Source organism: Pollicipes pollicipes, unplaced genomic scaffold, assembly GCF_011947565.3.
Source record: "Pollicipes pollicipes isolate AB1234 unplaced genomic scaffold, Ppol_2.1 Scaffold_3087;HRSCAF=3621_pilon_pilon_pilon, whole genome shotgun sequence".
Taxonomy (NCBI): Eukaryota; Metazoa; Arthropoda; class Thecostraca; order Pollicipedomorpha; family Pollicipedidae; genus Pollicipes; species Pollicipes pollicipes.
This window is the reverse complement of record NW_023596225.1, coordinates 40,651,683-40,674,204: the sequence shown is the minus strand read 5'-3', so window position 1 is coordinate 40,674,204 and position 22,522 is coordinate 40,651,683. Positions and strand designations below refer to the sequence as shown.

The window sequence follows — 22,522 nt, the reverse complement described above, 5'->3', positions numbered from 1 at the left end:
CGTCTCGCGCGCGCTCTGTCAACACCGCCGTACTCACGCCTAGCTCGAGTGTTGGTCCAGTGTTGCCGGCTCGGGGAGGCGGGCCCGAACGGACCCCCGGACGGCGGTGAACGTTCAGCAGGAGTGAGGAGCGGACGCGGCTTGTGGCTGGTGTGTGGCGCCGCCGTCTCGTCGTGCTGCCCGTGACATTGCGTGCTATGTCGAGTCGTATTAGTGCGGCTCACGGCTGGTGCAGCCTGGCTCAGTCACGGGGATCAGCGTATGAATATGCTTCGGCGACCAGCGAGGCTGTGGCTCTATCTCTGAATCGACAGACAGCTCTGGCTGGGGGAGATGGCGATGACGTGTGCAGCGATATCGAATGTTGGCACCTGGTATTGGATTACAGCGCCCCGGGCCGCAGTAACATTTCTAGAGGGACCTTCCTTTAGGCAGTTTGTTCCTCTTCAACATCATTTAGTCATTGCTAAACTACCATGACGAGCGGCCTCCTCAGTCGCTACCCTTTTCCTGCGCGTATGTCGACTCTGGGGCAAAAGCGTTTCGGTGCCAACTGTGCTGATTCACGTCTTATAGCGTTTGTGTTATCTGGCGGAGCTGCCTCCCGCGGCTCCTCGGTGCCAGGTGTTAGCATGTAAATGTGAATGATTCTAATGATAGTCTCAAGTGTGGGTAAAACACCCTATGGAGCCAGAATAAGCTCATCGATGATCACCGTAGCTGGTTCATCGCCTGCGACGCCGGCTGCGGCGCTCTTCGTTGTCGGCCTTTATGATCGCCGCCCACGCTGCCCCGTCCCACCCTAACCTGACCTGACCGCGCCTCGACCGTGACCGTTCTCTGACCGTGCGCCCCGCAGGAGCGAGCGGGCGCCGAAAGAGGCGCGCGTGCTGCACGAGCTGCGCCGTCGCCAGGGCCAGGAGGACGGCTACACCTCGGACACCACACTCTGGACGGACACGTCGCGGGAGACGAGCCCGGCCGCGCAGCTGGCGCCGCTGCACGTGCACACGAGCGGCACGCGGTCCGGCAGCTCGGCGCCCGTCTCGCCGCAGCTGCCGGCGCGCGCCGCCAGCCGAGAACGCAGCGTCAGCACCCACCGGTGAGGAGGCGGCGGCGGGACGGTGCCGGCCCGGCAGGCGGTCGTAGCGGCGGAGGACGGGGGGCGGCGGCGGCAGAACGACGCCTTCGGCCTGGCAGGCAGTCGTAACGGCGGAGGACGGGGGGGGGGGAGAGAGCAGGGAGAGCGGGACTGGGGGAGGGAGGGAGGTGTGTGAGAGGAAAACTCAGGATCACGGGGGCTCTTAAACAGTGGCTGGAGCTTGAGGAGGAAGGAGAAGCGTGCTTTCCGCGTGCTGACGTCCCTCGGCGCGCGCTGGATGGTGGGCCGCTAGACGAGAGGCCGACCCCTCAGCCGTCAAAGACGCACACGGGGCGAGACACGCCGACCCAGGCGACCTGTAGAGAAAATTGCGTGTTCCCCAGGGGATTTGGCAGAAACATGATACACGGGTGTCCGGGGGCGCCGAAATTCACACTGTGCGTGCTTTAATATCAGAGGCCAAGAATACCAGCCCCCACAAACAACCCTACGCCTGCTAACAAGCTTACTGTGGCGTACAACAGAACGACCCAGAGAAGGCAGAAAAGACATTAAGGGGATTTGCTTCTGTTTTTCGCTGCAGGCGGCTTGTGAGTCTACCCGTGGTCCCTTACACATCTGCTGCGCGCGCGCCTCCACCTCGCGCCCTGTTTTACAAGCCGATGACAGACGCCATGCCTCAGCTGTTCCGCAGACGGCGACCGCGTGATGAATCGACCCGTCTGTTTTGAATTCGCCGCCAAGCCGCGGGGGAGGCGACCCGACCGGATTTTCATGCGTGTTTGCATTGGCCCCTGAAGAGCGGTGCGGAGCCCGTATATATCGCCCTGTTTGAGTTGGCCTCGGGCAAAGGTCTCGCCTGTAGAAACAGTCGGCTGTTTTGGGAGTGGACCGGCTGAATCCGCGCTGGTTTCGGTTTCGGTGTGTGGTGTGCGGGAGCCCCCCTCCCCCCCCCCCTCCCAGTTGTCGGCTGTGTTGCCCTGTGTGATCAGTTGGAGCCAACGCGGGCTTTGGGGTATGCCCTAATGTCTGCTATGTCCATCCGAACTGTTACCTTGTCATGTGATGATTGTATTCCTTTTCCTTTCATTCCTCAACATGGACAAACCCTGCTATTATTTTAGCTTCGTTCCTCGACTACGTGTCGGCTTGTTTTCAGCGGATTGGAGCCCGCTGAAGCCGCTTACTGACGTCTCGGGACGCGGCGTAGGTATACAGGCCAATTCAGAGTGCGCCGGCCCTCGTCACGCCCGATAGTATTGTGATGCTTGACGTCGCACGACGTCGCGCGCGGGGTCCTGTTGCCGACGGTGGCGCCGCCTGTGCCGCCAGGTACACGCAGCAGGCGAGCGCGGCGCGACCGCTGACCCGGCACCGCTCGGAGACGGCCTACGACCGCGACCGGCCCCACGTGCAGGTGGTCAGGCCCGATCAGAGGAAGGTCAGCGACTCTGACCTGACGGTGAGCTCTGACGGCCGCTCTGGTCCACCGGCCAGGGGCCGGGGCTGGGGCCCTGTGGCCGGGTCCGTGGCCGGGGCCGGGGCCGGCCCCCGGGTCAACGGGTGCAGGGTGGCGGGAGAAGCGGCGCGTAGTTTCAGTTGGTGCGGGGTGTGACCCTGTGCTGCACGTTACCTTGTTGACGCACTTTTGTGCCCTGTGCACTTTTGTGCAGCGCGATGGCATCTCTGCATGCTCGTAACAGCAGGATGTCGTGGAGCTGAGTTACCCAGCGTGACGAGATGAAGGCGTTTGATTTTTAGGACAGTGGCCTCCTACGAAACAGACATCCACTGTCCTGGTTGGTTTGTGCCCATAAAACGCAGCCTAGCGTACACCAGGTGCGGCATGTGACGGGGTGGCCTGTCTGCCTGCGTCCTGACCCTCCGTAACGTCTCTCTGACCCTCCGTAACGTCTCTTTCAGCACCTGATTAATACGACTCAGTACAGTCAATATTCCTCCACCCCCGTTCACGACCGAGATGGACTTCTCACCATCGTGAATGGCCAAAGTGGTGTAAGTTGTCACCTTAGTCACTGTAGAATAGAGTGTGTAGAGCGTACGCTCTCTGACGTGTTGTGTTATCGCAGTGTTTGGTTGCATGCTGCACAAACGCACACGCATACGAAGCTGAGCCTCCTTAAACCAAGCCTGCGCGCGCATAAACGGTCTCGTTTTGTTCGATGCTGCGCCGTTGCCGTGATGCTTGACGCTGCGCTTGCCACTTGGTAATGGGATGATGTCGCCATGCTATATACCAATGAGGGGAAGAGGGGGGGGGGGACACGCACAGAGAACCCAGCGCCAGTCTCGCTTCAGGTCATGGCACTTAGAGGTGGTTGGTCGACGGGGTGAGGGATCCGATCCAGCCCGTCATCTTTTAAGACATGATATCCGTGATTTGTTCTTAAGACTAAAGATTTGCGTGCTTCACGCCTTTTTTATTTACGCCTTTTTAAATATTACAAATTGCTGGTAATGGGTAGTTTATCATGGGTTAAGATCACCCGCGATCGACGATCAGGTCGATCGCAGTCGCGGCAGATCAGTCGTCACTGGCGAGCTCCGCCGGCTCTCCGCCGCGTCTCGCGCGCCGCCGAGGGGCGCCGCTGGTCCGACGAGCGTCGGCGCCTGCGGACCCCGCCCCGCCCCGCCCGGTGGCGGTGCCGGCGGCGCCTGGTCCCGTCCCGCGCGCCGCCGAGGGGCGCCGCTGGTCCGACGAGCGTCGGCGGCTGCGGACCCCGCCCCGCCCCCGCCCGGTGGCGGTGCCGGCGGCGCCTGGTCCCGTCGCGCGCGCACAGTCGGCTGCCAGGGCGGCTGCGGCGGCCGGCGGCGACGCGGCCAGTGACTCGGGCGCCGGCGCGCGGCCGACAGGTGGTGGCGTGGAGCTCCGGCGGCGGCCGCGCCGTTCGGAGCAGGGGGCGGCGCGAGAGACGAGCCGGTTCAGATAGTGCTGAGTGTAGCCCGGATCGCGGAACTCGCTCGGACCGGGTTAGGAGCTCTCGAACGCGCGTACTCCCCGCCGGACTCCCCGCCGGACTCCCCGTGTACTCCCCGTTCGAGGCTTATCAGCCGTGCCGGCGTCCGCGCCCGCGCGCCGGCGCCGTTTATCCGCGTTCGTCGGGAGCGACGGAGACGTGACCATGAGAGTGGAGGTGTCGCGGCCGACGGTGCGGTTCTCGCTCGACGAGCCTCGCTCGGTGGGTACTGCTGACGCCAGCCGACCTTGGCCGTCCCCTGTCAGACCCGCCGTCGGTGCCCGCGGCAGCCCCGCTGCCAATGTCGCCGCGCGCGTCCGACCTGGCGGTCGGCCGATCTCGTGGCGGTATCAGCGTTTGTCCCCGAGGCACGCAGCGCCGCCAGCGAGACGCAGCTACCGATGAGGCCCCGATAGGCACGCTGCCCTGCGCCGGTGCAACAGAAGCGAGAGGGGGGGTGGATGTCAAGTGCGGCCGTGCCTGCGGGGAGGGTGGGGGGGGGGGGGTGGGGGGGGGGGGGTGGGGGGGGGGGCGAGGGGGCGGTGCCGACGGGCGGGTGCGCCAGCGCCCCGGCTGATCTGCCGCCGTCCCACAGACGGACGATGAGATTGACGCCCTGGTTAACCCGGACAGGCCCGACAGCCCGTGGAAGTATAAAGGCAGCGGGGTGTGGGTAAGGTCGGCGCTGTGTCTGCCGCGCACCTGCAGTGCCCCCGTGTTGTCGTCTGTAGCTGCCCCGTCGGTGACTACCGTCCGGCCGCCGGCGGCGGGTCATGCCGCGGCCGGGCCGGGCCCGCGTCGGTGGGAGGACCCACCGGCCCGCGTGGTCCCACTAACACGGCCGGGACTGGCGCCGCCGGTCCCGCCGCGTCGGTGGCGCATAGTGTAGCGGACCCTGATGACCCCAGCCCCGACACGGAGGACCCCCGTGGCGCACAACCACCGAGTGCATTGCACTGCCCTCGCACGGAGAACATTCTCAGGAGTGTTCGCTCGCCGACGAGGCGCCTCTGAGTGAGAACCGCCACGTGGCCAGCGCCACGTGATTTCAGTGCAAACCTCGTCGAGTGCGCGAACCTCCTGGGAATGTCTCATGCCTCCGCTTTTGGTAGCCGGCGGGCGGTGCGTGCGGCTGGCTATGACGTCACCATGCCGTGAGCTTGCTGTTTTGCCAGCCGCCACCGGGATCGCTCGCCATTAAACTGCACGTCCACCCTTCTATTTTCAGCTCACTAAACTAGAAGAACTAACATACCGGTTGATGGTCGTTAACTCACGCAAACCTCACGCAGCCAAGGTGAGAGCGGGGCGGGGCTTGACGCGGGGTTTGAGCGGGGCGGGGCTTGACGCGGGGTTTTCCGACATTCACGCATGCCTGGTGCGGGAGCGGGTCGGTGATGTTCCGCTGCAGTGTGTCGGTTGGCTGTGGATAAAGCTGGACTGCTGCATTACACTGCCGAACTGGCTGGCATGTTTTCAGATGTGTGCATTGCCACTGTGTGCTGCTGAAGCATAAGTAGAACGCAGGATGCGGTGTGCAGGACAGAGTGTACATGATTAGGGAGACGGCTCAACACTTGGTGTGAATGATGCATGCTGTTGTCATCCTCGCAAAACTCACATGTGATAATGCACTAAGCCCTTAATATATATATATATATATATATATATATATATATATATATATATATATATATATATATATGTATATATATGTACATATATGAGTGTGGATGAGGACACATGCCGGCGAAACCAGACTAACCCACATATTATTATGAGCACAGCGTTAAACTTGCCCTCCCCTCACATCTGTTTCCGTTTTCTGCCTGAGGACTGTACTGCCGGCGCATGGTCTGCCTGGGGGAGGGGCGGGGCGTGGTCCTCATTTCCGGCTCGTGCGTGCTGTGTGGTCGCGGGGCGACGGTCCGCCGCTGTGAGACGGCGGCGCTCAGGGAGTGCTGGCCTTGCAGGTGAGGGATCCTCCTGAGCCGAGGCCGGAGACGCCGGCGTTCCCCAACCCGCCGAAGACGCCCTACCAGAACCAGACGCTGCCGCCCAAGAGTCCCACCAGTCAGAGGTGAGCACGGTCGACGCCAGCTTCCGGTATCACCCGACAGATGGCGCGCCGGTCGAGCCGTCGGTGTCTGGCGCGGATTATTGCTGGCAGGCCTAAGTTGGCCATGAACGGAACGCCCGGGAGTGAATGGTTTTGCTCGAACGTGCTTTGACATTGAATATTGGTCCTCTTGTGATGGGTTATTCTTCTCTGAGATGAACATGACAGTATCTTTGCACTTCTACGATTCTCGTGCGATAGTCAGTCATTCAGTGGGTTACAAATGATCTGTAGATGTTGGGCTGTTTAGCGATCTGGCTGTCGCTAACGCTGGGCCACCGCTACCTTAATTTTGTATTCCGGGTTATATGTTGCCGCGGAGAAAATATGCATTTTTGTTCAGTAATATTGTTTCCGTAACTCTGAGTAAACCTTCGAAAGCATTGCTTTATTTGTTATCTTTTTTTATTTTAAGTCGTGTTTTTTTAGTGGGAATCTGTTCAAAAAATGTATATAGCCAATGACAGCCAGATGTCTTAACACATTTATGCCCAGAACCGCTGCTGCAACTCATTAGCCGCTTCCGTAACACTTTTGCCGTCCGTCAGCGAAGCCCACGTGTCAAGGCAACCGCCGCTAATGCCAACAGTCGTTGCTAATGCCTAACCCAGATCGCGATCGTACCAACGGCTTACTCATTCCCGACGAAATGGTCTGGCACGCCTTGACCGCCTCGGCTGGTGCGCGACTAGCCCCTGAACAGACCATGCACTCTTGTGCCTGTAGAAAACTTCTGACCGTGACCCAAACAACAAAAACGTACACGAGAACGGCGGGCGGCGGCGTGGCGCCCAGGTAGGTGCGGCGCCTGCAGCGCCATCTGCACGCCTAAAGGCACCCGGGCCCGGGCTGCCGGCCGCGCCGGCTCGTCCCGCGCGCCGCGGTCAGCCGCTGTCGGCGCGGCCCGACCGTAAGGCTCGCATGTGCCGCGGTCCGGGCCGGCCGCGCGGAGGTGCCGAGCGAGCGGCTGGGACGCGACCGGCGGCCGCCCGGCGTAAACTGAGACCGCAGCTCGACGCTGCTGCGCTGCCGCTCGTGGCGGAGGCCGCACGGAGCACGCCTGCGCTCCCACGGCCGGCACCACGTGACACAATTAAGCTGGATGCCGCCCGCGGAGCATGTTCCTGTGTTAAAGCACCTCGTCGCGCTACCGCCTGCACATCCTTGTTGCCTCAGTGCTTGACCTGCCTCCAAAGCCTGATGGAGATCAGCCTAGATGAATTTCACCGAGTCTCTTCTGTGTCGGTCGTCGTTGTTCAAGGATAGTGCACGATGTCCGAGCTAGACGTTTGTTAGTTACTCGATGCTAGTTGCGTGTCGGACAGTTCTTCTATGCACATGCACGCTACAAGTCTTCTGCAGGGAGCAGAAGACTAACGTGAAAGTCAGCGGATGACTGTGTCGCGTTGCTAGGGTACGAGCGGAGTTGTGTCCACATTGATATCTTTCGGGACCAAACATGCTGTTTTCCCACTTAGCATTTGCTGAAGTGGCATAAAGCAGGCCTTTTTTGCAACGCACATTTCTGCGCGTGTTGGTTGCCTGAATTTCGACTTCACCCTAAGGCGTGCGTGCCGTTCATGAAATACTAATCGTGGGTGTGGCCTGATGGATGCTATGGGTGACTGATTCCTCACGACCCCCGCCCCTCAAAACTCACTGTCATGGCGCGAGCAGCTGTGAAAAGTTTGCTTGTGTTTGTATCTGCTCCCGAGTTTTGTTTTGATTGGCGTTTCCCTTTTGTGGGAAACCTAGCGCAGTTCATTTCACGAGTCTTGTAGCCGCTGCCGTCCGTTCTTTACTCGTCACTGGTATGGGAACATTGCGTAATTTGGCAACATGGCCACGGATGACAAGGTACGAGCTCTTCACATGAACGGCGTTTCCGTGGCCACCAATGGCCTTGCTCTCCTCTCAGTGTGACCAGAGGTTTTGATGAAATCGTCCCGCCGCACGCCCAGCATTTGCCTCACAGTATTTGCCGTGGACGCTCTGGACATTTGATGGTTGTGTTTGTCGTGTCGCACAACTGTCTCCTGTGCGCTTGGCAATGGAAGGCTGACGATTGAGACCTCCAGCCGCGGTACGGCGCGGCGTGTTTTGTTCAGGTGGGACGGCAGATGATGCTCCATGTCGCTACGCTTGTCACGTAGGGGGACGCGTGAAGTAGAGTCGCGGGTCCGTCGTAGATGCTCATCTCTATGTAGACTTTTCTCAATAGAGAAGTCAACCCACTTTATAAATATACGTGTGTCTGTTAGTCATAACCGAGGACCCGTTGTCTCGGTTGCAACGTTGGCTCGGCTTCGGCCTGCGCTCGCGTGGCCCGCTGCCGCTTCCTCCGCGCCGGCGCGCCGCTGCCGCCGTCTGACGAGCGCGTCGTGCCGACAGGGAGCGCTCGCCCTCGCCGGGCGGCCAGCAGGTGCACTTCGAGACGACCACGTCGTTCGAGTCGTCGCCGTCGGCGTACCAGGGTCACAGCCGCCGCTCGTCGGTCAGCTCCGACACCGAGGTCATCTCGGCGCACCCCCACTTCGTCAAGGACATCAGCAAGTGGTGGTACAAGCCGGCCATCAGTCGCGAGCAAGGTGAGCGGCGCAGACAGCCGCGTCCGTCTCGTCGGTGCTGGTGGCGCGCGCCGCGTTTGCGTGGACTTAAGTCTTGAATCCTGCGATAACTGTGACAATAACGTTGAGACTAGGCAAAGTCTAGATCCGAGCATTTGGTTTGGCTCCTGTGCCCAAATTTGCGGTCAAATATAGTTAAATTGGCACATTGAATGCTCCTGAATTTTTGCATAAATTGCTCAATATGTATACCAGTAAATTTATGGCGTTTGTGTCATACCCCTACACTTAAAGTCGAAGACTCGATGACATGATATGAAATCAGGTCAAGGGAAACAGTTATTGTCGGAGATTAGAGTGGAGAATTCTGCGTCAAAGTTGTCAGTCAGACAAGTTCAAACCAACACATGCCATGTTTTCATATCCCCTTCCCCTCCTTCTGATCCTCTGAGACACGTCATTCTCGACAGAAGTCCTGCAGTTGTGTGGCGAATCGCTGCCGTCTCCCCTACGTTCCTCTAACAGTATACTGCGTGCGGCGATGCCTGCGCCGGCGCGTGCTGCGCCTGCGCGTCCCTGGCGCGTCCGAGCGGCCGCGGCCCTGACGCGCCCCTCTGCCGCGCAGCCGTCCCCCTGACGCGCCCCTCTGCCGCGCAGCCGTCACCCTGCTGCGCGACAAGCCGGCCGGCTCGTTCGTCATCCGCGACTCCAACTCGTTCCCGGGCGCGTTCGGCCTGGCGCTGAAGGTGGACACGCCGCCGGCGAACGTGGCGGCGCGCGGCGGCGACGCCTCCAGCGAGCTGGTGCGCCACTTTCTCATCGAGACCACCAGCAAGGGCGTGCGGCTCAAGGGCTGCCCGAACGAGCCGACGTTCGGCACGCTGTCGGCGCTGGTGTACCAGCACAGCGTCACGCCACTGGCGCTGCCCACCAAACTGGCGCTGCCCGAGACGGAGCTAGCCGCCGGCGACGTCACCGACGCGCCGCCGGCCGTGCACGCCAAGCACCGGGATCTCCTCGACACGGGCGCCGGTGAGGACCGGGGGTGACGGGAGAGAGAGGAGGGAGTAGGCGCCTCCATCGGCCCGGCGGTATGGTCCCCTGCCGGGTCGCTGCCTTGACTTGACTCCTTGACGTCTCGACCCCTCGACCACGATGTTACCCCTTGCCCATGCGTATAGGTATGTTTACTTATCATGCATAATATATATATATATATATATATATATATATATATATATATATATATATATTAAGATGTATTGTCTTTTTACGACTTATTGCTGCTGTGCTGATCTCTTTTGTAGATGACGTTTTTGACCTACGTGGTGCACCCACGCTTTGACATATCCCTCCCCACCTCAGTCTGCAGGCCTCAGCTGGAAGTGGCCTCAGCCTGTGCCGCTGTGTGACGGCGTCTGCACCTGTTCCGTTCCAGCCTGCAGCGTGTTGTACCTGTACTCGCGTGACACGGAGGCGCTGACCGGGCCGCAGGCGGTGCGCCGCGCCGTCACCGACCTGTTCCGCCAGCAACAGCCGCAGCCGGAGGGCGTGGTGGTCCACTTCAAGGTCTCCAACCAGGGCATCACGCTCACAGACAGCCAACGCAAGCAGTTCTTCAGGTGATTAGCCGCGCGGGAGTGACGCGCCAACGCGCTGGGTTGAGGCCGGGCGCCGGCTGTGCTGGGCAGAAGTGGGGCGGTCGGCGCACTGGGCAGGGGTGGGGCGCCGGCGCGCCGGCAGAGGTGGGACAGTTGACCGTGCCGGGCGGATGTGGGGCGGCCGACAGTGCTGGGCGGAGGTGGGGTCGCCGACACGCTTGGCAGAGGTGGGTCGCCGGCGCGCTTGGCAGAGATGGGGTGCCGGCGCGCTGGGCAGAGATGGGGCGGCCGGCCGCGCTGGACAGAAGCGACTGTCGTCAAGCAGAGCTGGATGTTGTGGTTATGTGGAGCACCAATGGATGACCCTTGCTGGACCTGCCTGATGGCCGTGTTGACCGTGCGTCAAGGACATTATTCATAAGCAACCAACCATCCATCAGAGGAACGAGTAAAATCGGTTCCAATGATGGGAAGTTTGACGATGTCTCACGCCCCAGAGCTGGAAATCTGACGGTTTCGGCGGGCATCCGTCACACCATCGCTGTCCAGCCCGTGTGCCCCTGTTCGTGCGCCCCGGTGACACTGACCGGTCGCCGGCCTGCAGGCGCCACTACAACACGAACCTGGTGTCCCATTGCGGCCTGGACCCGGAGGACCGGCGCTGGACCCTGCGCGGCGACGACGGGCAGCCACTCGGTTCGCTGTGAGTGAGCTGCCCGCCGCCGGGCGGGCCGGAGGCTGGGAGGCGGCGGCCTCTGACCTTCGGACAGATCGTCTTGTTTGTCGGCCCGTTCGAAAGTCCGGCGGAATGTGGGGCAATATGATGGAAGCTGGCTGGTGGCCGTTCGCATGGAAACAGGGGTTCACAAATGTCGTGTAACTAAGACTTGTGCCGACACATCTTCTGTGAGATTACATGCTCCTGTTGCGCCATACATAAATGATGTTTGCAAAGAAATAGTCGAGCTCTAGGTAATGAGCTTGTTTTGGCCAGCTAAGACGGGTAAGCAGTCGTTAGTAGTTCACTCTCAGGCTGGCGTCGTGCTACCCGGCATGCAAACATGGCGTGGCATCAATGATGCACTTAATTTTCATCGAACTCTACATGAAAGAGACGTGCAACCAGTCAGCTGGGTAACATCTCCCTCGATTGCAGGCGCATTTTCGGCTTCGTGGCCAAGAAGGGCCCATCCACTGGCAACAACCAGTGCCACCTGTTCGCCGAATACGACTCGGACCAGCCGGCCTCGGCCATCGTCAACTTCGTCACCAACATCATGATGACCAACAACTACGGCTCGCGGCCAAACATGCTGTGACGTCACAGCGCGTCCGATGACGTCACCTGCCCTCGGGCACCGCGCGCCGAGTAACATTGCTGGAATGCGTGTGCGGGGAACGAAGCGAAACGGGAAGCGCGCGGTGCGGACACAGTGCGCCAACGCCGGCCGCCTCACCGCCTCACTGTGCTGGAGCTTGCGCGTGCGTCCTGTGACTGCCTTTGTTGCCATATGCCATCACACGTAGATGTATTTAATGGATAGCGCCGTAGGTAGTGAATTAAAGATGCCTGTTGCGACGGAAAAGACAGAGGAGACGCGGCCGCGTGCGTCGACGCCTGCGCCGGTGTGTACAGTCCTGTGTAATCACTAATAGCGTCTCAGTGCCAACTGGCCCCGCCTGCACCGACTCATAGTTTTCTACTCACCGTCAGCCGCGCCGCAGCGGCGAGGCCGCGCGGCCCGCTGCGCCGTTTGTCGCCGCCGCCGCCGCCCTGGCAGTGTCGCCCGCGACCTCGGACGGGGTCAATAAACCGACTAGCGCCCGCACCGGGTCTCCCCCAGCGGCGCCGGCCGCCCGGACCGGCGCTGACGAGAATACGAGCAGTTATGGGCGCCGACCCAGACACGTGGTTCGGTAACCGCTCATGCGTTCATAGCCAACGTCCCGGCTATGTATTGTTCTAAGCGGCCTTTGCATATCAGTTGGTACGACTTCTTGGCACGCTGACACCCGTGGCAGACACGTGGCACCGCGTTCCAGACACGGTGCTTCCATGACGAGGCTTTGAGCTATCTATCGGACGTTGACCCCTGGCCCACCCCTAAGGGCACTCGGCCATATCCCGGCGACGAGTGACCCATACTACGCCCCGATCTTGATGAAAGCCAACCCAGCTCGGCAAGTACAGCTCGACGGGCATTTTCACGGAACGTTTTCTTTTCATGCTTCTTCACGCCGGCTCCTACCAGCGCGACTCTTAACATTGGCCACCCAGCCGTCACTGATAATCCATTCGAGGACGGCTTTTGGGACGGGAACCTCCACGTCTACCATGCGCTGGTGTGCCCGACGCCATGCCAGCTCCCCTGCGAGGACATGTGTCGCCGCTCGAGGAGCGCACGAGCCAACACGCCGCGGTGCTCTCAGCTGTACGACGGTGCAGCATCCGACCTGGCGCTGATGGCCACGTGTGAAACGAGGTATTCAAAAAATGAGGTTGGGAAGTACATTCTCTCATGTTCCCGGGAAAAACAACGCATGCTCTTTTGGTTATCGGTTGTGCTCTGATGTTCTGATGATGTTCTCCCCTCCAAGCTCAGGTCTCGCGCTCAGAAAGCCTGAACTCCTCTGGCTGCCAACGAGCCAGGCCGCGCGCGCATTGCGCTATACGCTGGGTTATCATGCAATGTTTATTTGGTTAGACCCGTTCTGAAGTCCTGAACCCCGCTGGTAACCAATGAACCACACAGCCCAGGGACCGTTTCGCTACACAACCGACTATGGTACATGGTTTATTAGGTTATACCCCGGATGTACATTAGTATAGTAAAGCAACGGTGCCGCCTCTCCCAGCTCGTACAGGTTCCACCACAGCCATATCCCACCCTCTGAACGCGGCGCCTCGCTGCTGAGCGCGGGGGCGGGAGCGGGCAGCACTGTCCAAGCCACGTCCGACAGCGCACCCCGCCGAGCTGCCGCCAGACCTGGCACCGCAGGTGACGTCTTCAACAACCTCGGACCGCTCACATCGAGACCAGACACTGCCCGTCGCGTCCGAGTCCGAGTCGGCCGAGTCCACCCCGCCCCGCCTCTGAGCGGAGCGGCGGCGCGCGGGTCCGCGTCAATCGCCGGGACTGGCGAGCGGCGCCCTCGGAGACTTCATCTGAACACTGTTCCCGCCGGCGCGCCGCCACCGCCCGACCGCGTCTCCCCCCCCCCCCCTCCCCCCGCCCTACCCCTTCTCCTCTGTACATCGGCGCCGTATGGAGTAGGCGCGTGGCAGCGCAGGGTATGAAAATACGTCCGCCTCTAGATTCGCGTGCTCACCAGATCAGCGCCGGCGGCGCAGGGCGGCCAGTACCGCGCGAGCTCAGTCAGACGGTCACACGGTCGGCCGACGACGCAACGGCCCCCCCCCCCCCCCCCCCCCCCCCGCCCCCGAGTCGGCGCCTATGGACTGGAGCCGCCCGGCTGGCCCACGAGGCAGCCTCCACTGCGCGCCCTGCCAGACAGCAGGGCTCCACGAGCGCGCAACACCTCACGGCTCGGCAACAAGCCGCCAAACCTCTGACAACGTCTGGAAGGGAAAACGGACGTGTCCATGTTGGTGAAGAGCTCACTCGGTAAACTTATCGCATGCAGCTGTTACTGTTAGCAGAGCTGAGTGCCCAGAAGCCACAGCAACCGCACTCGATCAGAAATCGGGCACCACACACTACTCGTGACATGGTTTAACAGCATCCTGTTCACTGTTCACTTCAACAGCTATTATACACTGTGCACCTATTCACACGACTTCCCTGTGCGGAGGCCACACGCAATCACCACCGGGATAACGTAGCGTCTTTGTGCCCGGCACGGGCACGTCACCACTGGCGGACCAGACGCGAAACGCGACAAGTCCAGCAGCGCCGTCGTCGCACCCACCCATCATGCTATCACAGGCCGGAGTGGAGGGCTGTCCGTCGCCTGGCGCCGCCGTACCCGCTCCTCAGGCCTCGCCACCGTCGCCGTCGCCGCCGCCGCCGCCGGTCCGCCCGGCGTCCGTCTCGGCCGCCGCCGCCGGCTGCAGCGGCCGGCCCAGGTTGACGTACTCGCGCAGCGGCGGCGGCAGTGGCAGCGCCGCCACGCGCGCGCGCATCAGCTGCGACAGGAGGCGCGCGGCGGAGGCGGCGCGGCGCGCGCGGGCCGAGCGGCGCGGCCGCCGTCGGCCTCCGTCCGCTTCCTCGTCCGAGTCGACCAGGAAGCGGTTAAGATCGGAGCGGAAGCGACGTGCCCGCGTCATGCCGACGCCCCAGCTCTCAGCGGGCGGTAGCAACAGAAGCGGCTCCCGCTCCAGTTCCCGCTCCGGCTCCGGCTCAGGCTCCAGCTCCGGCTCCGGCTCCGAGTCGGAGCTGGCCGCCAAGCCATTCTCGGGGTCGGAGGCGGCGCGCGGCCGCAGCGGCACCGGGCGCCCGTCATCCGAGTCGCCCAGCCCGCTGTCCACCTTGTCGCGGCGGCCGCGCTTCTGCACGGCCGACGGGCCGGCGCCGGCCGCCGGCTCGCCGCGCGCGCCGCCGTCGCTGGAGCGCTTCAGGCCCGACCGTTCCGGCCCGGCGTCCGCGCCGGCCGCCGGCGCCGCCAGCTCCGCCTCGCCGGCCTCCGCGGCGTCGGCAACCCGCTCCGGCTCCTCTTCCGGTGCTGGCGCCAGCTCCAGCTCCGACCCCGGTCCCTGCTCCGGCTCCCGCTCCTCGTCCGGCTCCGGCTCCTGCTCCGGCTCGCCGTCGCCGGCAGCCAGCTCGGCGTACGGCTCCTCCGAGTGCCCCGAGTCGTCGCCGGAGCCGGAGCCGGAGCCCCGCTCCCACTCGTCGGCGGCCATGTGCGCCACGGCGCCGTACAGGATCTGGCCGAGCGGGTGCAGCTGCGCCGGGTCCTGCAGCAGCTCCTGGGCGGCCTCGCCCTCCGCGCCGGGCGGCACGGCCGCGTTCAGCAGCGGACTGACCAGGCGCTGGATGCGCCGCGCCTGCTCGGCGTGCCGGTCGGGAGGGCGGCGGCGCCGCACCGGCCGCTGCCGACAGCTGGTCACCAGGTCGGGCCGCTCGGCCAGCAGGGTCTGACGCAGCAGTTCGCGGATGCTGGTGCGGCACAGCTGCTGCAGCGAGCCGGGTATCACGGCAGCTGGGGGGAGTGTGTGACGTCAGCGGTCAGACGGCGTTCGCCGGCGCAGCACGTCAGCAGTGCAGTACGGCCAGACCGTCAGCCAGCTGGGGCCAGCAGTGACACGACTCACCAGGTCACACAGCCGATCAGGGACGAAACAGAGCCAGCGCGCGGTGCGTCAGCAGTACACCACGGTCAGACCGTCGGCCAGCTGGGGCCAGCAGTGACACAACTCACCAGGTTACACAGCCGATCACGGACGAAAAAGAGCCAGCGCGCGTCTGGAACCACGACTCAACAGCCAACTGACGTCCAGTGAGAGCAACACAGCCTTGCGGGGTTAGCACCCTCGAAAAACACCTGAAGTGTTGTCGCCAGCGCCAGCCGGCGGCGGTGACTTCAGAGGCGTTCGGGCACCCAGCGGCGCCCGTCCCATGCTACTCACGCATCGCCAGCTCGGTCTTGTGTCCACTGACGCGAGGCTCAATAAGCGGCGCGAACGAGACGGACAGCTTGTTCTGCACGTCCCAGCGGTCCTCGGCGAGACGTTCGATCCGCTTCAGGTGGTCCACGATGGGCACCACCAGCACGCCGCCCACCTGACAGCCGGCAGCGAGAAACGGGCGTTAGACAGCCGCCGGCCACCGCGATCCGGCGAGCCGCCCGAGGCTAGACGCCGCCGCGCCCGCCCGTCCCACGGCCACGCCGATGCAGAGCGGCCGACCGGAAATGTCGAGCCCCCCAGCGGCCAGTGTTACAGCGACGCAAACCAAGAACATGACATGGCAGAGGAAAACCTACCCATGCTCTACCGTAACGTCAGTTGCCAGCCGTTATTCAATTGCAATGCGGGTGAGGGTCGCAACCTTGACCAGTTGGAGATAGCTGTTTGAATCATGTCAGCCCCAAGCGATCGTGATGGTGCCGACCTCGAGAGCTAGTTGAGGTAAGACAGCTCCATGTGAACGCACCGAACTAGAGCGGCGGGGGCAGGGCGGCCCCCGGTGAGGGTGGCCAAACTGCCGCCTTTCCTCGCGCTCACCAGGCATTTACGGTAGGGCGGCATCAGCTGAGGGTCCCCACAATCACCCGGTGTTCGAGGTAGGGCGACACCAGGCGAGGCTCCTCACCTTCAGCAGGCCCCCGAGGCCGGGCAGCCGCCGGGTACTGACCTTGAGCAGCTGTTTGAGGTAGGGCAGCTCGGAGGTGGGGCAGCGGGCGCCGCAGTACACCCGGTCATACTGCCGGCCGACGCCGATCAGCAGGCCGTTGCCTGCAACAGGACGGCTGGCTCAGCCGGCCGCCCAGCCGACCAGCCACGCCGCGGCGCTGGCTGGGAACCCCGTGTCATCTCACACGCAAGGGAACGTCTTCCATGCTCCATCCCCGCAGCTGCGCGGTGTACAGCGCCGGTTCGCACGGTGTGCACGGGTTGGGACTGCGCTGAGTGGGACGTCACGCCCGACGTCGTTCTGGCGGCGCTCCGCGGCGTTTCTGATGATGATGATTTGGGCTTTGGGGCGCACCGACTACGTTGGTCATACGGCGCCCATTCGCGGCGTTTCTGATGGAGCGCCCAGCTGTTCATGCATGTCAACACAATGTAGATGCACCATACCGTGCCAATGCAAACATGTAAGATGCTATTTGGGGTATAAATGGTTTGAACTAAAAACAGCTGGTGCACGTTGAAAATAAAGCGAAACTGATCCCGTGCACCATTTGTTGAATATTTACCAACCGATCCCCAGCATGTCGGCGCCCCGGACCGCCCGTTCAGCCCGCACGCTGGGCGTATGGTCAGCATGTCGGCGCCCCGGACCGCCCGTTCAGCCCGCAAGCTGGGCGTGCGGTCAGCGTGTGACGCCCTCGAGTCCCGTCCCAGCCTGTCCCAGCCAGCGGTCGGCGGCGCTCACCGCACACAAACTGCGGCGGACAGAAGTCGAACTGGTCGATGGCCGACGAGTGCCGACTGAACTCGTCCAGCCGCTGTCGGGCGTAGTCGATCACGTCCTGGAACAGCTCCACGCCGTGGTTGACGCCCTGGCTGCCTGCCGGCGGGAGGCGGACACGCGGCCGGTGAGACGCGCCGCGTCAGCCGCCGGCTCGTCGGACCGCGACACGGTCGGGCGAGCGGCGGCGGCGGTCGACAGCGCCGGCAGCCGGCGGCGGCGGCTCGGGGCACGGTCGTGTGGGGCCGGCCGCGCTCCTGTCAGAGGCCAGCCGGCGGCGGCGGCCCGCACTGGACCGCACCGGGTCCGAAAAGCCCCGTACGGTCAAGCTGCGACCGGGCGGCCGAGGCGCTGCTGAGCTTCTAAGACTGCCATCACATTGTTGTGAGGTTTCCTATCACAAGAAAGCGGTTCAACCAAACTGGAATAATCATTCGTGAATGACCAACCCACTCGCATTGACATCGACAATTCGCCAAATTCTATCTGCGTTCAACACCAGACGACCATGGCAAACGTCACTCGCTGATTCCTGCACAGGCTGAGACAGTCCCGTTCCTCACCGATCATCAACCCGACCATAGTGCTGACGTAGCCGGTGCCGGAGCCGATGTTGAGGAAGCTGTGGCCGGGCTTCAGTGTCAGGTTTTCCATCACCGACGAGTAGATACACGGCGCTGATAGATGCAGGTTGTCGCTGCGCCATGCCGTGTCCTGCCGACGGAGCACACGAACAGTGAAGCGCGCGCCGACGGAGAGGCGTACTCCCGCCGGCGCACAGCAAAGAACACACCCAGCGCGCACAGATCCCAGCCGTTCCGCGCAGCCGGCGGCGTCGGCGGGCGGGCAGCCGCTGTGGCCGGCGCCGCGCGGGCCGCTGGCGCCCCGCGTGACCTGAGTGCGCCCAGCGGATGCCATGTGTGAGCTTGGCGTGCCCGGCCGACGCCAGGGCGGCGGCGCACCTTATAAGCGCTCTCCCTGCACTCGTCGGTGAAGTAGTGTCCGCGGTCGACGGCGCGGAAGACGCGCTCCACGCGGCACGACGTGATGCACGCGTGCTCCACCAGGTTGTCCACCAGGTCGTCGTTGTCCTCGCCCGTGCTGACGGCGCCCCCCATCCTGATGGCGAGCCTGACGCCGGCCTCAGGCGGACCACAGCCTGCCGGAGACGGGCGCGCGGCGTCACGTGACGTCACGTGACGGCGTGACGGTCGGCGCGCCTCGTCCCGCCCCCACGGCAGCACATAAGGAGCACGACCGGCCGTCGTGCAATACACCACATTGAGCATGTCATATGTGATTTGGCATCAAGTTATCACGAAACAACATGCAATATGTGATCATGACATGGGCCAGACAGGTGTGTAAAACATGGTTCAGTATGCCATTCCACAGGGGCTTAAAGAATAGCTCATGTATGTAATGAGCAGGCATACTCTTGTTCTTTAATGAACCAGCACTCAGTAAGGGGCTCCTGGACTCACACAAGTAGCCAGATGGACAATTATGCCCAGGATCAAGAGGCCACTGGATATGGTATTTTTGCACATAGCTTCATCACTGAAATATTTTTTTAGGAACAATAACATTGGAAGTGTGTGCAATTTAGAGTTTGGTAACCACATTTTTATTCTTGCAATTTTCAGCTTGGGACATATTGTCAAATTTTCTTTATAGAGCATGAGAGTTTCCACCTGCCCTAATTTTCTCATGAAGTAAAACACCTTCTATCAAAACAAGCTACACCCACTGCCTCGGCCCCTCAGTCTCATACTTAACCCACATATCTTAACGCACTCCAGGTGGCTGGTTCAATACCTTCACTTGCGTGAGGGTCAATTTGACCCTCTGAGATCTCAGAAACTAAGGGGGTTAAAGATACCAAATTCACAGGATGTCTTGGTCTGTATGTTAACTTACTTGTGCCAAAACTGGAGGTTCCTGGGTCATTACTTTTAGGTCAAATAAGGTCAAACAAGGTCTAGCCCTAAGTCAGTGTCTGAAGTCCACCAGAACCCTGCTATCTGTTCTAAGCAAAAGGTCACTGATGCTCATTTGATGTAGTGATCTTTTTTGAACTTTCACCAGTCCTGGTGACCAAGATCATACAGGACTGCTTTAAGTTTTGCATTTCAATGAGCATAAAAGATTATGCTGGGCAGCATGTTCCTAACAACAAAATGTTAACCTGGTCCATTTTGGGTCAGTGACATATTTTGACCTCTCAGAAATCCACAGAAAATGTATAATGTGGCTTCTGTCATAAATTATTTCAAAATGAGCACCAGAAACTATCCCATAAAAGGAAGCTTCACAGCAATAAAACAGGTTGGCTTTGTCCTTGTTCTAACCTTCATACTGGATCCTAGGTCAATAAACTTTGTTCATTCATTGTGTTGTATAAAAAACTATCTCAGAGATGTATGGCTTCATCTAACACTCTGTTGTCACATCTGATTTAACTATTCACTAACCATTGTCTTCACTGAATCCATGGTCTGACTTTGACCTGCCATAAGTTACTGGCCTTACAAGGTACATCTAGATTTTGTATATACTGCACCATTTGGAAACCATTCTGGAAAAACATTCAGCCCTCCAACCAAGCATGTGTTATGCTGTCCATCTGTTGACCTACAGTTAAGTTTAGAAACCTGTATCAAGTGACAGGCACCTGTAAATTAGCATTCCACCCACTTTTCATACATCTTCTACAACTGGTTTGCATGTGTGACATTGGTATCAGAACAAACACTGTGCAGACCTATTGGCCTGTACCCTGAGGCAAGCTTTCAAATACCATGACTCAAATTGAGCTGGCATTTTTGTCTCTAACCTCTAGCTGTATCTGATAATGGGATACAGATGAGTTATTTGCTTGGTCACATTTTTATATACCATGCCACACTACTTACAGCTGACCAGCACCTGGTGCATCCCTTTCAATAAGGAGCCAGCTGGTTGAATAACACAATCATCTGTGGCTACCTGTGATGGTCTCAGCAATGTGTGAGGTCCTTTGTAATCATGGAGACTGGTGCATGGCTGAGCTTACACTAAGTCAAAAAAAGAAGGCATGGTTGCTCCTACCCTAAGTCAAGGAAGAAGGAGGCATGGCAGAGCTTATATTAAAAGAAAGGAGGTGGGATTTTATGACAACTGATTTTTCATCAGCATTTTCAAGAACTGAACTTTTAAGCTTGTAATACACAAGATGTACATGAATGGCAGCTGTAAATGCTTTACCTGAGTACTCAGCTATTATACCCTGAGTACTCAGCAGCTACCAGTTACTCAGCAGCTGAACTTCAATAGAAGAAAGAACCATAGATGCTGCATCCCTCCAATTCTTGATCTAACAACTGTCCAGCCTAATTGCCTAATTGCCAAGCATAAGTGTAATCCTTTCTAAACTTTAGCTCAGTAGCAATATGCTGAAAAGGTAAAATCATGGTCATATTCCTTTAATTTTCAGTCAGCCAGGAATGGCCAGGTTCCAGCACTGGTAATTCAGAGGCTAAATATTGAGTGATTATCTTTAGTTGATGATACATATGAAAATGCATATTGGAATATAAGATAACATACACCTGAACTCAAAAAGCCAATGAAACAGGATAAAAATTATTCATTGCCATCTCTTCATTGTTATATATGTTATACATAAAACTGTTATGCCCTGCTCTGATTTCTATGGCATCTTTCTTAGCAGAATTATTCCTCCATACACAAGCAATAACAGAGTACCATAAACTCAGGCAGAACTAGGATGCAGGTAAGTATCACATGCATGACAGTCCAAGTACTACAATGGATTGGGAAAGAAAAATAGCAATCTCATTAAGGTAAAATGAGGTTTTTCTGGATTTCAAAACATTGAAAATTACAATCTCAGAATTGACCAAGGGAGTCATCACGAAGCCAGTTATTCCTCGCAAGAATAAGTTGTAGGGCCTTAACAGGATGAAAGAGTTCCAGGGACTGACAAAACTAATTCAAAGGTTCTGGAGCACTTAATGACCTCATGCCTGAGCATAGCCCCCAGTCCATGGGGATGGTAATATAAAACACATAACCTGAAGGCATGTCATCCTCAAGCACAAAGGGTCTCATGAGCCAAGGACCTTTTTCTAAGATGTGCTTGTAGCTTCCCATTGCCTAGGAAGGGAAGGTACCTGCCTTCATACTATCCTTTGAGTGTGTACTGTACCAGATACCCATGTAACAGCATTTGTGTGCACTGAACTCAGGTCAGGCAAAAATGTGCTAAATTTTTAATTCATCCGTATCTGAAAAATGTGAGCAATGAGTTGAGTACAACACTGAATGTTTTGCTGGAATCGCATTGAAATCATAATTTCCAGAAACATTTGCCCTCCATGAGCTGAAACTGACATCAACCATGCGCCAAACTCTAAATGCTCCGAGCTATGGCGTACACGCGCTGGCATTCTTGCCAAGGTGTCGTTACCACACCGGACATGTTCACCGCCACATGCATTTTTGCAGCCTGGCCTTCCTATGTGTCAGACATACATGCTTCCCTGACACAGCGGAATGCCCTGGCACTGTGCGATGTGGCTAACATGCCCAGCTATCACTCACCCACCAACTTCCCTACCAAAAAAATGCAGTTTGCGCTCCTGGCTCCCAATCGAGCACCTCCTCCGCGATCTCACGAGACAAACAACGCCTAAATCGCCCAAGGCCGTGCACACGGCACTTGGACGCTTCCAAAACAACGCAGAACGAACACAATATTGGTGCCTGAAGGTCGAGAATCGTGTGCGCTCAGAAGAGATGGCACAAAGGTCAGAGAAAAACAAGCGGGATATCTATCAGAATCTCTTGATTATTATCGATATAATGATCAGATATTCCAAAATAAGTCAAACCAATTTATCGTATAGAATATCGGGCGGTCCAAGCTGTTGAAAAATAGAAAATTCGATGAACGGCTCATGTCACTTACGTAATCAAAATGTACCGTAGACATAGTTCCAGTAGAAATGCTACCGAAAATGCACCAATCAGAAGGCCACTTTCATCTACCGCTTTATT

At 59.2% G+C, this 22,522-nt stretch overlaps 2 protein-coding genes across 7 annotated transcripts in view; one reads left to right on the top strand and one right to left on the bottom strand.

The window, feature by feature from the left end:
* The window catches only part of LOC119114806 (tensin), a 37,138-nt gene extending 24,925 nt beyond the window's left edge, over positions 1–12,213 (top strand). For 2 of the 6 annotated variants that reach the window (XM_037238842.1, XM_037238836.1), the window contains exons 4-14: positions 860–1,102; positions 2,435–2,564; positions 3,026–3,118; positions 5,309–5,377; positions 6,054–6,160; positions 6,926–6,994; positions 8,591–8,787; positions 9,424–9,798; positions 10,205–10,388; positions 10,972–11,070; positions 11,524–12,213. In XM_037238842.1, the coding sequence (XP_037094737.1) occupies positions 860–1,102; positions 2,435–2,564; positions 3,026–3,118; positions 5,309–5,377; positions 6,054–6,160; positions 6,926–6,994; positions 8,591–8,787; positions 9,424–9,798; positions 10,205–10,388; positions 10,972–11,070; positions 11,524–11,686 (1,729 nt within the window). In that variant the 3' untranslated portion in view covers positions 11,687–12,213. Of the gene's footprint in view, positions 1–859; positions 1,103–2,434; positions 2,565–3,025; positions 3,119–4,675; positions 4,754–5,308; positions 5,378–6,053; positions 6,161–6,925; positions 6,995–8,590; positions 8,788–9,423; positions 9,799–10,204; positions 10,389–10,971; positions 11,071–11,523 lie in introns of all 6 variants that reach the window. The other 4 variants (XM_037238840.1, XM_037238837.1, XM_037238839.1 and 1 more) reach the window with 4 other exon arrangements.
* Positions 12,214–15,075: 2,862 nt separating this feature from the next.
* On the bottom strand, positions 15,076–22,195 carry LOC119090635 (protein-L-isoaspartate O-methyltransferase domain-containing protein 1; the record flags this gene model as incomplete). The annotated part of the gene is made up of 7 exons (XM_037213475.1): positions 22,067–22,195; positions 18,424–18,620; positions 18,025–18,175; positions 17,426–17,560; positions 16,682–16,782; positions 15,955–16,108; positions 15,076–15,527 (listed from the first exon to the last, which is right to left on the bottom strand). Coding segments are annotated over exons 2-7 (1,149 nt in total), but the record flags the coding sequence as incomplete, so codon positions are not given.
* Between the last annotated feature and the right edge of the window lie 327 nt (positions 22,196–22,522).